General features: G+C 35.7%; 3 protein-coding genes across 4 annotated transcripts in view; all 3 read right to left on the bottom strand.

The window, feature by feature from the left end:
* Positions 1 to 138: 138 nt before the first annotated feature.
* Positions 139 to 16707, bottom strand: part of LOC126857250 (uncharacterized) — a 49076-nt gene continuing 32507 nt past the window's right edge. The window contains exons 2-6 of the mRNA XM_050606480.1: positions 7909 to 8122; positions 6640 to 6781; positions 5401 to 5835; positions 2845 to 2976; positions 139 to 1899 (exon numbers count right to left, since the gene is read on the bottom strand). Of these exons, the coding sequence (XP_050462437.1) occupies positions 2928 to 2976; positions 5401 to 5835; positions 6640 to 6781; positions 7909 to 8005 (723 nt within the window). The 5' untranslated portion in view covers positions 8006 to 8122 and the 3' untranslated portion in view covers positions 139 to 1899; positions 2845 to 2927. The remainder of the gene's footprint in view (positions 1900 to 2844; positions 2977 to 5400; positions 5836 to 6639; positions 6782 to 7908; positions 8123 to 16707) is intronic.
* On the bottom strand, positions 11466 to 14321 carry LOC126857256 (uncharacterized). Of its 2 annotated transcripts, XM_050606492.1 has the most exons (3): positions 13501 to 14321; positions 12490 to 12709; positions 11466 to 12009 (listed from the first exon to the last, which is right to left on the bottom strand). In XM_050606492.1, the coding sequence occupies exons 1-3, from the start codon at positions 13711 to 13713 to the stop codon at positions 11993 to 11995; spliced, it is 450 nt and encodes a 149-aa protein (XP_050462449.1). In that variant the 5' UTR covers positions 13714 to 14321; the 3' UTR covers positions 11466 to 11992. The 2 variants fall into 2 exon arrangements, with proteins under 2 accessions (XP_050462449.1, XP_050462448.1); XM_050606491.1 differs by lacking the exon at positions 11466 to 12009 and having other exon boundaries at positions 12183 to 12709.
* On the bottom strand, positions 14527 to 16414 carry LOC126857244 (splicing factor 3B subunit 4). Its single transcript, XM_050606473.1, has 4 exons — positions 16341 to 16414; positions 16010 to 16093; positions 15523 to 15797; positions 14527 to 15419 (listed from the first exon to the last, which is right to left on the bottom strand). The coding sequence occupies exons 1-4, from the start codon at positions 16372 to 16374 to the stop codon at positions 14583 to 14585; spliced, it is 1230 nt and encodes a 409-aa protein (XP_050462430.1). The 5' UTR covers positions 16375 to 16414; the 3' UTR covers positions 14527 to 14582.

Raw genomic sequence — 16707 nt, 5'->3', positions numbered from 1 at the left:
TCATTTTACTGTGTACCGATGTGCATCGCTTAGAGATGTAACGAAACAATTTTTTTATTAAAAAAAAAAACTTAAAAAAAAATTATATTTTTTTGTTCATTGAAATTTTTAGAGCTTTATCAGCTTTTTTTTTTATAGCATGAGATATATCTCGTACGTTTCATACGTAAGATCAAATTTTTCGTCTATATACTTGATAGCGAAAGTTTATCGCATTTCGCGTGTCAAGATAATCGAGCCGACGCGGCGCACTAGAATTCGATTATTTTTCCAAGGAGGGCACGCGGCACGCCACACTTACATTAACGACACCGTGAGGCCGTCGTATACACGAGCAAACGAGCATCTCCGACGACGGCATCAGCCGTTACCGGGACGGGCGCTTGTGTGTTTTGTGTGTGTGTGTGTGTGTGTGTGTGTGTGTGTGTGTGTGTGTGTGTTGTGTACCTCGGTAGCGTGTGAAACAGTGTGCGTACGGTTTGTCGGCGGAAAGTCGGTGAGACCCTGCTGCGGACAGAGGAGGACACGGTGGCGCCTGATCCCCGACGACGCCAAAGTGGTGCGACGCGACGCGTCTTTGCCTGCTTTTTCCCGTCAGTCGTTTGTCGGGAGAGACATTCTTTTTCTACACGTGTCGTATACATACTTCGCCACCGTTGCTTCCTATCTCGTTCTATAATTCTACGTTTTCATCATCTAAATACGAGATTCTTTAAACTTTAAAACGATTGGTACATCATTGTTTGAAATAGAGGCAGATTAGCTATCCGTTTTTTCGTTGTGATAAGCATGTCCGTTTTTGCTTTTATTTATTGGTAATATGTATAATATGCTTCTTTAGATTTTAAGGATAAACAGTCTTGTTTTTTTTTAACAATGACAGCGTGATGGATCAATTTTTGCATTAGATACAAAATAATCATAATTAACATAATTTCGTCTTATTTATTTTAGTATCAGATTGTAGTCAAGCGGAAGATGGCAAGAAAGATGGAGGACTGATAAAGGATTAGATATTACATTGCGTACCATACACAATCAAAATATATTAATTTCTATAATTTATAATTTGACATACAATATAAAACGCTTTGTACAATATAGTATTAATTACTCTGTATTCTTATATCATAAGATTTTAAAATAATATCTTAAAATTTCAAAGAAAATGTATCAGTTTTTCATATGTCCTTAATTATATCGATGTAAGGATCTCCTTTTAAAACTTTGTAAAAAGTATATCATACTCTTTCGAAATGTGCAATGCGTTTTCAATTTTACGTACAGTATATGATTCTTGATGTATTTAAGATACTGAGAGCCGCGACGCATACATTCTTGACATCTTCTGGTAGCTTTACATATTCAGCACGCCAACCTCAACGCGCGATTACGCCAGGCTAGACTTACAGAGGATTCACTGTACTCGCGCGCGTCGTTGCTTATGACATTACTCTCTTCATCAATTTATTTATGTTAGATAGAACCCCGCTCTTTCTCTTTCTCACGATGACATAGCGTTTCGGGTGCGCTTCGCGTATGTTTTATTTCTCTGTCGTTTATTTGATCGTTTGATCGTTTTACAGGATGTGTGTACGTGTATGTGTCGAGCAACCTGAAGGAGGATGACTAATTACGTTGAAACCGGGGGCCGGGATCGGTAGGGCCCGGTTCACCTGGCATACACTGGGCGTCCCTCGAGGGGTCTCGCTCGATGGCGGCGAAGAATGCGAGCTACATCGCCCGTTAGTCATATGATGTAGAACAAAGGACGCCAGAGCACGCGGTGGAGTTGGTTTGCTCTTCAGGAAGCTTCGTTAAATGTACGTCGGTTCTCGTATCTCCGAATCGTCCGTCACGTGGCTCTTTTCTTCGGGACCGCCCCAGTATCCAGTTATCCTTAAATAGAGATAAGTAAAACTTCTTTCCGTTACTCGGCATAATTGAAGATGATGTAAAAAGCGAGCAAATAAAAAAATTTGAATACACATAATGAAAATTATAAAAGATTAAACATAATTTTTCAGGGTGTCTATCTCCTAGAAAAATATAACAATTGCAATTTTTTTTTTTTTTTTATATATATATACGAGGCAAAAGCATTAGAAAACGCATATAATAAAAAAATTTATTTTAGAAATTTGTATCTCAAAAGATCTTTAAAATACTCTCTTTACCTGGGATTTTGAACAAAAGTATGTGAAAGATCAAGGAATTTTTTTTATAACCTTTGAATAGAGACACAAATAAATTTTTTTTCAGATGTTCAAATTTAAGTATCTTTTGAGATCATAACAAATTCTGCTTACAATGTGTCAATGGATTAAATTCAATTCGTCTTAATAATTTCGAATTTAAGATCCGTCGATATGTTACAATATGTATCATTTCGAGAATTGAATAGTGTAATGTATTTACTGAGAGGAGAGATAATATTATTAACGTGCGATATTCAATCGTACGATCCGACAGCCGTGTCGGCGCTACTGTTTGGAACTCGAAAGCTATTCAGTGGACGTCGCAAAAAAATCGCTTTAATACAGAGACTCGACCGGCCTGTCGGTAGCAGTTATCTCCCGCACGGTCGGCTTCTATTTATATTTTCCATTCGTTAGTTGATCAGTGGCGTGCGATCAAGACGAGAATTATACAAACGCGTGCGTGCGAGAGAGAAAGCTAGATAGATCAACCGCGTGCTTAAGAAGACGCGAATAAGATATATATTATATTGCACATTGCGCGCGCACAACATACATTTCTTCTTTACGCTGTAATATACTTGAAATTTGCAAATTTTTATAATATTTTAAAACGTAAAAATCACGGCGATGTATAATACATTACCTATATCCTAATTTCATCGCATTGGAGGAGAGACCACAATTATACTGTAGAATCACAATGTTGAATAAGTCTCGACATCATATTCACGAGTAATTTACAGTGTCCATCACATAACGATTGCTTTTTAGAAATCTGTAACATGGAATATTTATCATCACTTAAATGTCTACCATTTCTTACAGCATTTATCTTATATGATTTTTGAAAACGAAGTATGTTTATTTTGCCTGATAAAAAATAAACACGTAAATGAATTTATAAATGAATTCGTCACGGTATTATCGCATCGACTCGTCGCGAGCTTCCTGTATATAAATCATGATCAAAAATCGATTCGATGCGCATCGTGTCCGGAGATGCCGGTCCACTTAAAACCGGATCTTATCCCGGACTTCCCCTACGGGTTTACTCGGATATGCCTGACGAGGATTAGAAACCGTGAACAATGCAATGGAAAACGATTCTTTGACATAAAATACGTGGAACTGAAATGATCGTTAGTGATACAATGGTTGAAAGAATCGCGCAATATCAACAAGTGATACTCGTTAAATTATATGCCGGAGTCGATGACTTTATCGACCAAGAACAATAATAAATAGAAGAGAGAGAGAGAGAGAGAGAGAAAACAGAAAATTGTTTTCTTGAGTTTAAATTTACATTTGAATGTCACGATCGATGGATGAAAGAAGTTTTCCTCGGCATTCATTTTATTAAACATTGATGTGCCAATTTATAACGATTATATACGAAAATAGACTATATTTCCGTATAAGCAAATTATTCTTTATTTTAATATGTCATATTTTATATTTTATTAGATATATATTTTATATAAAATAATGTTTGAAAATTATATTTAATATTGGTATTTATATTTTTTATGTATATAAATTTTATTATTTTTTAATTTTAATTTTATAATATATATAAAATATAAAAAATATATATAAAAAAAATTATATATATATATATATAATTTTTTTTATTTTATTAAATATAAAATAATTTATAGATATATTTCGCAATATGTATATATAAAAATCTAAGTCGCGTGATCAAGCAACAGATTGCTGCTCTTTCGGAAAGAAAATAGCTTCGGGCACTCGGTCGTTTTTATCGTGAAACGCGCCCGCATCGTGGAGGCTGCGCGCGCGCCCATTCATTTCGAGATAAAAAGAATAAAGGACTAACGACGCGCGGGTTTGCCGAGGTGTACACGCGAGATGGGTCGAACCAAGACATTCCCGAACTCGAAAACCCACTTAACCATTCGGAGAAGCAAGATTAGAAGGCAGGTCTATGAGCAGCCTGCAAGTTGCGCTATCTGCGCCTTTCAGAGCCTGAGGGCCGGGAAAGACCCCTTACCGAGAGGTAGACTGATAAGAAGGCGGCTTTTAGTGCATCGCGACAAAATACCCCGAGAATGTATGGTCGAAGAATAGTCGGAGAAAGGAAAAAAGAAACGGGACAGATAATGAGGAATGAGCTTAAAAGGAATGCTGTCAATTAAATTAAAAAAAGCATCGACGGACTGCGGATTGGATATACTATATATACATATATATTTGTAGATATAAAGCAGAGAGAGAGAGAGAGAGAGATTTAAAGTATGTATATATAATACATATGTACTTATATACATATAGGGTATCTCAAAGTTAGAAGTAAACGATCAAATTTTGCCAGTATATTTTATGAGTAAAAATAAGAAAATATATAAATATAGATTCAGAAACATTTTATTATCTCATTATATTGAAAAAAAAGAAGTTTGTTTAATTTTCTATTTCAAAATGTCGTCCCCCGTTTCAGCAAAATCATTGGCATCATTGGGAGATTGGATTTAATACTACGAATTTTATATATCTATCTTGCTTTAGTTCGGCGAAAATGCATCCATCATTGATCTATCAGTTTCTCTCGCGAATCGATATGTGCTTTAAATCTTTCTCTCTCTTTCTCTTATATCTACAGCATATTTATATATCTACTTACAAGCTACTGAACCTAATTCATATCATCAGAGAGTGCATTGGGGATTTTTACTATTCAAGAAATCGCGACATGATTTACTGTTTCACGTGGGAAAAACGAGTCCTGTGCCGTGGCGTAGGCGGTTACTATAAACGTATACTCTCGCCTCGCATGACCTCGATGCTCATAATCTGTTACACAGGGTGGTCCCTCTGCTCTATCAAAGCACTGCTTTCGAATAGATTTATCTCTTTGCCGATCGTTAATTATATCCAATGCAAATTAACGTGCAATCTTGCGATATTGCGTACTGACGTCTCTGCGCAATGGCATATATTTCCTCTATTAATTCTTATTTTAATTTTTCCAATTTTAATATCTATTAATTTTTTATTCAGTATTTTTATTCTAATTTAATATTTTTTTACCGTACTTAAGAAAATGTAACAAGATGTTACTCGATATTAATTTTCTTTCGAGAACAGATATTCTAAAATCGATAAATGTAAATGAGTGTATTAGTAAACGATTGAATTTTATGTTTGCAAGTAGATGAGATAAAGAAAAAGATGCGCGGACCTTGTAACAACGTAACAGGATGCCAGGACGGATATGAGGGCCGCAATGGCGAGGACAAGGGCAGCAACGTGCAGCGCCCGAACGCGATCCCGTAGAAGTCCATCGATCGATTCCGCCGAATCGTCATACTTTCGATCAGGCTGCATCATCGGTGTTACATCACGGTTCACTGTGCCATGATCCAGCATTTCGCGACCCATCGCGGAACGCGTCCGCTCTGTCTGCGTCTTTCTCCACGTGCTCGTATTTCCCACATCATCGCCGTCGCCGTTGCCATCGTCATCATCGGCGTCGTTGCAGTAATCGCGGTTGTCGCAGCATTTTAATTTCGGCCAGGGTACGAGAACCCGAGGACTGGCCGGTGGTTCTATGGTGTTGACCGATCGCGACCTCGTGACCCAGGACTTTGTTTCGCACAACAATGGCGTGGCACCCCTGCGTATACAATAATGCAAATTTATCAATTGATAAAGTTCCATGAATCCATTTGCCCGTTGCAGAGCGAGATATAGCTGAGACATCCAAGACGACATTTGTTACGCAATGACTAATGTCATCAAAGCATCGCGATATGATTATTTCATATGCTATTATCAACATTTTCTCTCTTAAAGTGATAAATTAATTGGAATTAAATTTCAATACAAATTAAAGTTATTTCTACATCGGGATGGACGTTGTCTGTACCATTGACTTGAATCGAATATGATTAAATTTCAAATTGGACGACAAGGTTTTCTGCAAAAATGTATAAAAGAAACAAGCAGCGACAGATAACATAATAACCGAATTAACATACTATCCGGATTTTGTTGAGCGAATCACTGTCGCAAGTACCACAGGCGGCGATCACGATAATGAATATTAATGAAACATTTAATAAAAATCGCGGAAACTTTTTCTCTCCGTTATATCGTGAAGGTTATTCGTCGCACCATTACGCATTCCTGAATTTATATTATAGTGTTGCCAAACTTGCACAAGACACATATCTTATTTGCAAGAAACATAATATCTCAAAAAATTGAGATACAAAATGAAAATTTAAAAAAAATCTTTTTGCAAGAGATTTCTACATTTTAATAGAAGAACATGATTAGAGTTATTTGTGTGCCACTGTTATCTTTTTCACACAAACAGAAACTTTTCAAATATTATATCGCATGTGAAAAACATTATATATCTACTTATACATAATTTTCGTTAAAAATCTCGGCAAGTAATTTATGATATACACACTCAGTGCATCCTCTTGTGACCGTACTTTCACCGATTTCTTGTCCCGTTGTTAGAATGCGTTCGGTGTAACAGAAGAATCTCGTTTTACAAGTATCGACGCCGGCTTCCTTGCAGGCTTTGCTCGTGCACACGCACTTTCTTCCTATGAAACATAATATTGTGTGATATAAAACGATCGAAGCGAATCTGAGCAGGTTACAAATGTAAATTGGCATGTACATAACAATTTACAATTCTTGAATGAAGATAAGAATCGCCAATTAAGAAAAATAATTTTCCTCGACGAGCATCATATTAAAATTTCTCAAAAAGATTCTTCCCTCTCAATTATTCGAAAATTGATTTTTGTCGACGTGAAGAAATAATTTTTATAAAACTATTTTAAGGGCCCAATCTTAACAGTACGAAAAATTGATCAATTTTAAGATCTTTTTTTGGCGTTTTTACATAAATGTTTTTATTACAGATGTTTACGGTAAACAGTACGTCAGTATTTTTAAATGTTGTGGATATATAACTTTTTTTTGTTCAATACGAGTTTCCGCGAATAACATTTTTTGAAAATACGTAATGAAAGTATGACACATATATGTTGCTCCTCATATAATTATCTGAAATGAAAAAATTCGATCTAGTTTTTCTGTAGAATATTTATGAGATACTGAACCAAGTTTCAAATTGAAAAATAATAAAGTAATGTTATTTTGAAATTAAATATTTTAATTTTTTTCCTGAAATTTTTTATTCATTTTTTGAAGGTCAAGAAAATATTAATTTTTAAAATTTTAAATTAGGTTTAGTATTTTTTTTCAAAAAATGTTCTCTTTTGTTTAAAAAAATTGAAATTATTCGGCCCTTTAAGGTATCTGTCACATCAACTTTGAAAATAGTGTTTTAAGAAAAATGTTTTGGCTCATTTCAAGATCCGCGCGCCATTCTATTCAGTCAGTTCTATTCAGTTCTTATAACTGTGTCAATTTTTTACGAATTTTTCCACAAAATTGTAAAGATATTCTGCAGGCATACTTTGCGAAAATATAAAAAGATCAATTTTTTGTAAAACCTAACTTATTAAGTAGATTGGGGCTTTATAAGTACAGTACAACTGCATTCATTCTCCCATATGATTTGATTTCCTGTATATTACCAATTTGTTTTAACGAGGTGAGGATGTTTAATTAATAGCGCGTCTCTCGTCGTCATTAACGAGCATCCTTTGCCAATTAAGAAACCCGGCGACAAGCGGCCGGTGACGCGCGGCTCACTTACCTTCCACTTGCGCGAGGCTCGTCGGTAGTGACACGATGCATATCGCGGCGAGGTATCCGGCTAACGATCGACCAATTATCGATCGACGAGCAGGCATCTCTTCTTTCCAAAAGTCCCGAAGAATTTTGAGTTTACTGGGTCACGAAATCTGGATCTGTCGCTCGCCGCCCGTTAAAACGACCTCGGGCCATAATCTCGCAATGATTTTCTCTCTCTCTCTCTCTCTCTCTCTCTCTCTCTCTCTCTCTCTCGGCGATTGACGGAAAAATAATCGCGGGCGCGAAGTAACCGCCGTCTTATCGGTTCAAAGGACTATTTGGAAATGTTCGAAGGAGAAAAGGCTGTACCGCGAAGACTGAGACGCGACTATACTTGCGCGCTGGCACCTCTAATTTTAGCGCCTCCCACTAAAAAGAGTCGCGTCGCGTCTCTCGCACTAATGTGTCGTCCAATGTTCGACAATTTACTACTCTCTGTATCTATTTTAATTCCGTCATCGGCGACATTTTACTTCGCGCGAATTCCGTCGCACCGGCCCGATTTATTTCCGGTGCTTTCGGCTTTTCGCGCTCCCTCTTTTCTCGCGAGGCAATCGGCGCGTTCCCTCCTAAAGTCGGCCGATTTATTGGAAGAATAACACGCCGACTCCCCCGCATACGCATTTATATATTCCGAGGGACTTGGCCGCGTTTGTACCGTCGACGACGATCCTGTAAAGTCTGTAAATGAGCCTTTGACGGGAGCTCAATGGCGAGAGGGTGACACGATACTCTCCTCGAGACGGCGCCGACAACCTGCAGTCGCAGACCTCGTTAGCGGAAAAATCGAAGGCATATAGCACGGCGTCTTTCTCCTTTTCTATTTCATTGAAAGATATTTTTATTTATTCTTATTCGCGTAACCCGTATAGCGTTATATATTTATCCGCATCTTTATGAATGGTATATAATTAAATAAATTATACGTGTAGTAGCGAAATACGTGTGCTCAATTTAGTATATCATTCTGGGACAAAGAATCGGCCGAAAAAAAGGATTCCGAGAAAAGAATTAAAAAATAAATAAATTTAAAAATTATTATAAAAAAATCGAAATGTGTTGCAAATATAACAAACGATGAAAGATCGACTGTACAGACGGAAACAACAAAATTTTATGTGATTAAGAGATTCTTGGAATCCTCTTCTCGCTGTTTTGTGTGACAGTAGGTATATAAGCCCCTATAACTATAGACACGATCGTCGACAGGAAATGAGTTGAACGGCAATGTTTCGCCAATAGCATGCAATAATATGCATTCCATTCGATCGACATTCAATGACTCAATCGCGGCGTGCGGTCATTAAGTATTTTGAAGTGCAGTAGACAGGGAGAGTTGAATTCCTCGTTTGGTTTGCTGTACATGCAACGTTAACCAGAGCCTCTCCTCCACCGCTCATTGTACATTCCTTTATCGATCTCCGTCGAGAGAGACAGTAAATGCCAGAGTTGGGTTATCGGGTATGACACTTGGTTACAATTTAATGAGGTCGCGTCAGTGGCTTAACAGTCTGTTCGTCGATCGCTTCTTGCTACACAAACGGATCGAGTGTCCGCGATAAAAAGAATTATGGATATGAATACAAGGATTTCTTTTGTATGTCGAATAATTTATCGAAATCTAGCTCACTCATGATCAGTTGATTGCTCTTCTAGTTCTATTAGCAGAAGCTGTGCGAAACAATGTGCGAATCGCAATGTGCGGTGAAAGAAAATATTAAGATGTTTTCAAATAGAATACAACAATCTATATATATATATATATTATATCTATATGTGTGTTCACAGTCTTGATAGCAACTTTAAAGAATTTTCTAAAATATCAAAACTTTGCTTTAATAGATTTTTACATGTATAGTTAATTCATTTTAATTATAATTACAAAAGTAGATTGTATGCGTGACAATTGTTTCGCGTTAACACTAATGTATGTAGCTTTCTGCACAGCATCAATTACAAAGCATTAATTCATCGAATTCTTGCCGCACATACAAACATTCAAACGGATGTAAACGATACGGCGCATATAGATCACGCGAAATATTGTTCTGACAGATAATATTAATTGATTTCGATGTTTTCTTAATATAGCATAAAATATTTTTTTAATATGTATATTATAAGATTTTTGCGCAAAGAATCGCAAAAATATATAAATTTTGAGGGCGAATAAAATCACATCATGTTTATTTTAAATCTTTATATAAATTAATTAGATGAATAGCACGTGGAATGATAACTCGCGTAAAGGTCAAAAGTCTCCGCTGAAAAAGAGAGAACGGTGGGAGAGTTGTGGAAAGCGGAGCGAGAATATCGGAGAATCATCCGAAACAGTTTTTTTTAATTAGCTTTTGCATTCTCGTCCTCGTTTAGACACAATGATCGCGCAGACATGGATCCTCTTAATTGTCGGCGGAGAATTGCGTTCGGTCGCGAGAAACGAGTTTTCGAGCAGGTTGCTGCTGCGCGAGGAACGCGCTTTAAGTAAAGAGCTCGACTGTGTCGTTATCGTGATTATCGCCGTATCCCGGAATATGCCGAGGAGATGCTGCTGAGAAAAAATACGCGCGTCGATCGTTTAAATCGATCGAAGCCGAGCGAAATCACGACGAGCGGGCCGAGGCCTGTAATTCTCCCGTAATAGCGTCGGAAAAGATCGTCGTTACTTTCACGCACGCACTCACGCACGCACATACATACACATCCGCAGCGTGCGTCGTTACATCTTTACGTGAATTTGATCGGCAGATTATTGTCAACGACATGAATGAGCTGGAGTTGAAGCACCACCGCTAACTTTCATCGGAGCTAATGGAAAGTGATTACGGTTAATCGATGGCTCTTAAAACGACAATTATCGTGATAAAACAATCCTTTAGCTAAATTTTTCATTGCAAAACATTCAGTATTCATTGTATAATTTTCTAATATTCCGCATAAGTACATACACATATGTAGAAGAGAACATAAATATATATCGATGTGTTTGTCGAAATATATTATAAAGTGCGCAAAATTTGAATCGCGCTTTAAGCTTGAATATTTAATTATGTTAATACAGAGTGTCTACCCAAATTTTGTAAAAATTTCCCTGATCTTCCAAGTTTTTTCAAGATTTCAAGTAAAAAAAATTTTTTTAAAGATTTTTTTTTATGCAACTTTTTAAAATAAATTTTTTATTCTGTGCGTTTTCTAATGTTTTTCGTTTATAGGAAAAATAAAAAGCTACGTAAGTTTCAAATGCTAGGTTTGAAAATGTACTAACAATAAAAAAAACTGAATAGCTTTCGAAAGATAAACATTTTTTTCGCTTATATAATATTTTTATTTTTTCATCATTAAAATAATCGATAAAAAATATGAACTGCACATTCTATAATTTGTTAAGATATTGAATATAAGTATAAACAGAAATAGATAAATATTTTTTATATATTTTAATATATATATATATATATATATATATATATATATATATATATATATATATATAATTTTCTCACAATTTGGTCAATTTAATATGAATTGTCGATTATATAAGATATAAAAGCAAAATTATCCAAAAAGAATTACTTTTTAAAAAATATCCTGAATTTCAATAAAATTCCATGACAATCTGATTTTTTTCCAGATATAAAAAATATCCCTGAGAATTCTCCATATTTTTGTAGGAAGTAGACACCCTGTAATAGCACGAAAAACAGAGAGATTTATTCGGTCTACAACAATTCTAAATCTGTTACCGAAGTTGATATCAATTTTTATATAAAAAAATAATCATTTTCTCTCGCAACTATCGGAAGTTTTTCATGTTCTTGGCGCATTATAGTCAGCTACCGGCTGTTACACGTGAACGAGAAATAAATATACTGAAGTTAAGTGTTGCGTGAGTCTTCGTAATAGAGCGAGACTACAAACGTTTCGCCGAAGATGAGAAGTCGTAGCGATTATATGCGTGCCGTGGCATGTATTATCATGTAGCATGTAAGCGTTACAGAGAGAACGTCATGTTTCTCAGTCTTTCGATTTCGCAAAGTGGCGCTTTATTACGCAACAACGGGAGCTGCAAATATAAATCAATATTTTCCACATTTTATTAGTGTATAAATGTATGCAATATATATATATGTAATATTTTTATTTTCTTTATATGGTCGATAGAGATTCAGAAAATTAAATATTTGAAAATGAATTAAAAGGAGATCTATATGATTTTATTATTTAACAAAAAAAAAATCATATAAAAAAGTATATATTAAAGCTTTTTTATGGAAGGACAGATTATAAAATAATTAAAGAATGGGAAGAATAAAATTATCTTTAGCCTGCAGGGATTAGAATATTCGGGAATTTGGAAGTGCTATTATGAAATACCACGATTTATATAAAGCTTAATGCCAATCTTGTTCAAATCAATAGCTCTATTCTCGATTTTAATTTCGCTCAATGTAATCCCGAACGTTTTTTCACAGAGATACATGCAAGTGTACATTATATAGACTAGCGGTGAATGTAAAATGAGAAAGACATTGGTTTCCCTTACTCATATGCATGATGCTCGGCTGCGCATCGATTATCAACATCTTTCTTTGCGGCAAGAATGTCGAAGGGATTACGCTTATAGATATCTGATCCTGATTATTTCTCGGTTGATTGAACTCCCGGTCATTCCTTCTATTATCGTCGACATTCTGTGTATTTTGTCCGATCGGAATTGTACCTTGAATATTACGTCTGTGATTACTGACTAGGTAGCTGCTCACCTAGTTTCAAAACGAATCAGAAATTTCCTTAGCTTAGCGCGCTACTAAATAATGACGACGAATTTAGATATAGAAAACATTTTTCTCTCATTTCCTATTATTGAACAATTGTAATACTAAAGATGTTTTCCCTAATGTCTTGATTTGAGGGAGCATTGACGTGCACAGGGTGTCTAAACACTCTTAAATCTTGTGAAAAAATCTTCCAGAATATTTTTATTCAATATTTCAGAAAATTAATATTAAAGAAAATATTTAAAAGATTTTTTTTAGAGTAATTTTCTAAAATAAATGTTTTTATTGTATGCATTTTCTAATATCTTTTTCTTTCATAACAAGGAAAAACACAAAACCACTTATGTTTCAAATATTAAATTTGCAAATGTATTGAAAAAAAAAAATTGAATAGCTTTCGTAAAATAAATATTTTTTATTTATAACATTTTTATTTTCATTTTTTTACTAAAAATTACAATAAAGAATATGCAAGTATTGCATATTCTTTTTTTAATACATGATTCACACATACACACATAACTTGGTTTATTAGCGGATTGTTTATCGGTCGACTGTTTACACAAGAGTAAAAGAGAGAATTCTTTAATAATTCCCTAAGTTTCAGTAAATTCTACGAAAATTTCCTGACTTTTCCAAGTACAAAAAAAGATTTCTGAAATTTCCATTTTTTCCAGAAAGTAAACACCCTGCGTGCAATACATTCTATGATGTTACATGCGCGTATTGAGAGTATAATAATTTACGAGAGTTCAATTCATTTTTATCATGCTCACCAAAAAAATGAGAAAAACAGCGAGCAAAGCAACGCCGAGCCAAAAGTACCAGGTCTCCCAGAGATGACGTGTTGGCCGCCGTTGCAATATGAGACAGCACTGCGAATTACGACAATACAAACAATACTCGGATGTGCACGCGTATGACTCGATCGCGTCACTGTCGCTGTTGTTTCTGAGATCAAAGTTACATTCGTAATAAGATAGTATCATGTCTATCCCGTTCAGATACTCGCATTGCACCTCATTGTCCGCGTGATCGTATTAAAAATTTAGTTGACCAGACCGCTCATGTTTCTATAATAAACCCTGCGATTTATGTTCAATGCGCGATGACAGATCGACGAAAAAGGATTGCATCCGTATAAATGATCTAAAAAAAAAACCTCGTTTTATTTTGGAAAAACACGCTGATTCCCTTTCGCGTTAATACCTGTTCTTTGTCCTACTTACCTAAATCAAGATTGTAACGTGCGATGTATTTTGTACAAATTTTTTTTTAACAATTTGTCCTTAAAAATAACTATCACTTTTATATTTTTAAGCAGCAAATCTCTTTAAAAATCGTTTCACGCAACAGCATTTCTCTAAAGGATGTTCAACGATAGACTCCGTGTTCGACTAATGCTATCATTTACTGGGCTGGACAGGCACAAAATAATCGATAGAACAAACGCGGTAAGTTATTCACGCAACACGACCAATCGATTGAAAAATAACCGAGCAAAACCGTGCGGTTATAATTAGCTTTGTTCCAGTCTCATGTGTGCCGTTAATTTATTCAGTATTGCTATTAAATAATTAATTAGGTCAGATAATTAACCGAGTAAGATTAGTTCATATACTTCTGTTAATCAATTAATTTATAATCTATAGCAATGTGTATATGTGTATATGTAAATATGTTTATTTAGATACAATAAAAACATTAATTTTTAAAAATGTTGACTTTTGCAAAAATAATATATTCATTGTGATATATATATATATATATATATATATATATATATATATATATATATATATATATATTCTTGCTAATTATATCGTCGCGATGTAGAAATGTTAAACTATAAGAAATATTAATATTGATTGCCGTCGTGTGGAGGTGGAGGTGGCGGTGGTCCTCTTGGTGGAAAAGGTGGTCGAAATTGAGGAGGAGGCGGGGGCGGTGGACCACCCTGTGAGACAGGCGGCGGTGGCGGATGTCGCCAAGCTGGAGGTGGTCTCGGCGTTGGTGGTTGAAATTGTCCGTATTGCGAAGGTCCACCAGTAGCGGATGGCGGTGGAGGTGGTGGAAATTGTCCCTGCGGAGGAGCCCCCATAGCCCAATGCGGTGGGGGTGCCATCATCCTCGAAGCGGCCGACTGTGCCTGTGAGGTCGGTACAGGCATCGGCGGCAACGGAGGCGGCATACCCGGTGGTAGTGGAGGATGTGCCATAGACATCGGTGGTAGAGGAGGCGGAGGAATGTTTGCCGGTGGGAATCCACTGGATGGTGGTGGTGGCACGGGCGGAGGAGGTGGATGACCCATCGGGGGTCCCGGAGTCGACGGCGGCGGAGGCGGTGGCACAACCATTCCGTGATGCATCACGTGATGCGGAGGATGATGAACAGATTGATGAGCATTCGCGTTCGAATTTGGCATCGGCGGCGGTGCTAGTGGTGGCGCATCCGCAAACAATTGATGCGGTCTGTCCGCCTGGCTCAACGGATTCTGAGCAGCTAAAAGTCTTTCCGCGGCACTACCATGCCTCTCACCCTTGGCATCACGTTTGAAAGCATATGACACTGAGATCGGCCGATTGCACAAATATTGGCCGTTCATTGCTTCGATGCTTGCATCCGAAGCGTCGAAAGAAGCGAAGTTGATGAAAGCAAAGCCTTTTGAGTTGCCAGTCTCGGGATCCCTCATTATCTACACAAACATTGATAAAATTAAGAAGAATTGATATAATATATAATAATTAGAGATTCTACAGTTCATAAAATTAGTATGATTAAATTAATAAAGTATGTACTTTTGGTGTTTGCAGAATCACGCCAAATGCGCTGAATGTATCATACAATAATTTTTCATCCACCTCTGGGTCAAGATTTCCTATAAATATATTTGCTCCAACATCCAAATTCTTTTGATGCGCACTAGCTTTGTTCACTCGAATAGGTTTGCCATAGAGCTTAATCATGTTCATAATTTTAATGGCATAATCTGCATCTTCTTCTCCCATAAATTCAACAAAACCATATCCTTGATGCATTTGAGTTACTCTATCTTTCGGCATGTGTACATTAACTAAAAAAAAGATCGTATATTTTTAGAGATTATATTTTTCATATTTTTCATATTAGAGAAATTCAAATATAACACATCTATTTATAACTTTGAATAATTGTAACAAAATTGAAATTTATATGCCACAGATATATTTTAAAGTATAAAAAATGTATATCATATCTCCAAATCTATGTGTAATGTATACAATTGTAACAAGTAAAATTACTTACCAACGGGTCCTGATTGAACAAATAATTCCCACATGAGGGACTCTGTAACTTTGTCATCCAATCCTCCAACATATATTGTTGCATCTGTAAATTTTTATGTAAATGTCTGTATAAATACATATCATAAATTTTTTTTTAGATACCTAAAAAACTATAGATATAAATAATGGAAATTAACCTCAACCGAATAATGAATCTAATTCTTTTTATTTTTTAACGTGTAACAATATAGATTATTAATCAAATTTTCAATTCTCCCATGTAATATCGGATAAAATTATAAAACTTAATCAAGATAGTATGATATTTAAGTCAAAAAATTATGATATACCTTGATTACGTTCTGCAATCGGACCGGCTGCCATAATTTCAAACTTTACTTCTCAAAACTCGATACCATAGAACCATAGACATATAAAAAATATATAGATGGCATTAGTGTTAATATAGGAAGGTAGGTTTAAAGATAAGGCGCGTTCAGCAGAATAAACCGTTTAGTTGCAATCAACGTGATTGGTTCTTATTTTTAGAATCAACAAATCAACGTCGAGTATTGACAAGATGATAAAAGTCCCATAGTATGTACTTTTCGCGAAATGCGTACGCGTAACCAATCAGAACAGTTCCACGCTTTTTTGTATGTACAACATTTATATCCGCAACTGAATTTCTTGTGTCTTATAGGGTCCTATATGTCC

Source organism: Cataglyphis hispanica, chromosome 21, assembly GCF_021464435.1.
Source record: "Cataglyphis hispanica isolate Lineage 1 chromosome 21, ULB_Chis1_1.0, whole genome shotgun sequence".
NCBI lineage: Eukaryota > Metazoa > Arthropoda > Insecta > Hymenoptera > Formicidae > Cataglyphis > Cataglyphis hispanica.
Note: the sequence above shows the minus strand (reverse complement) of the source record. Positions and strands in the feature narration are given on the sequence as shown.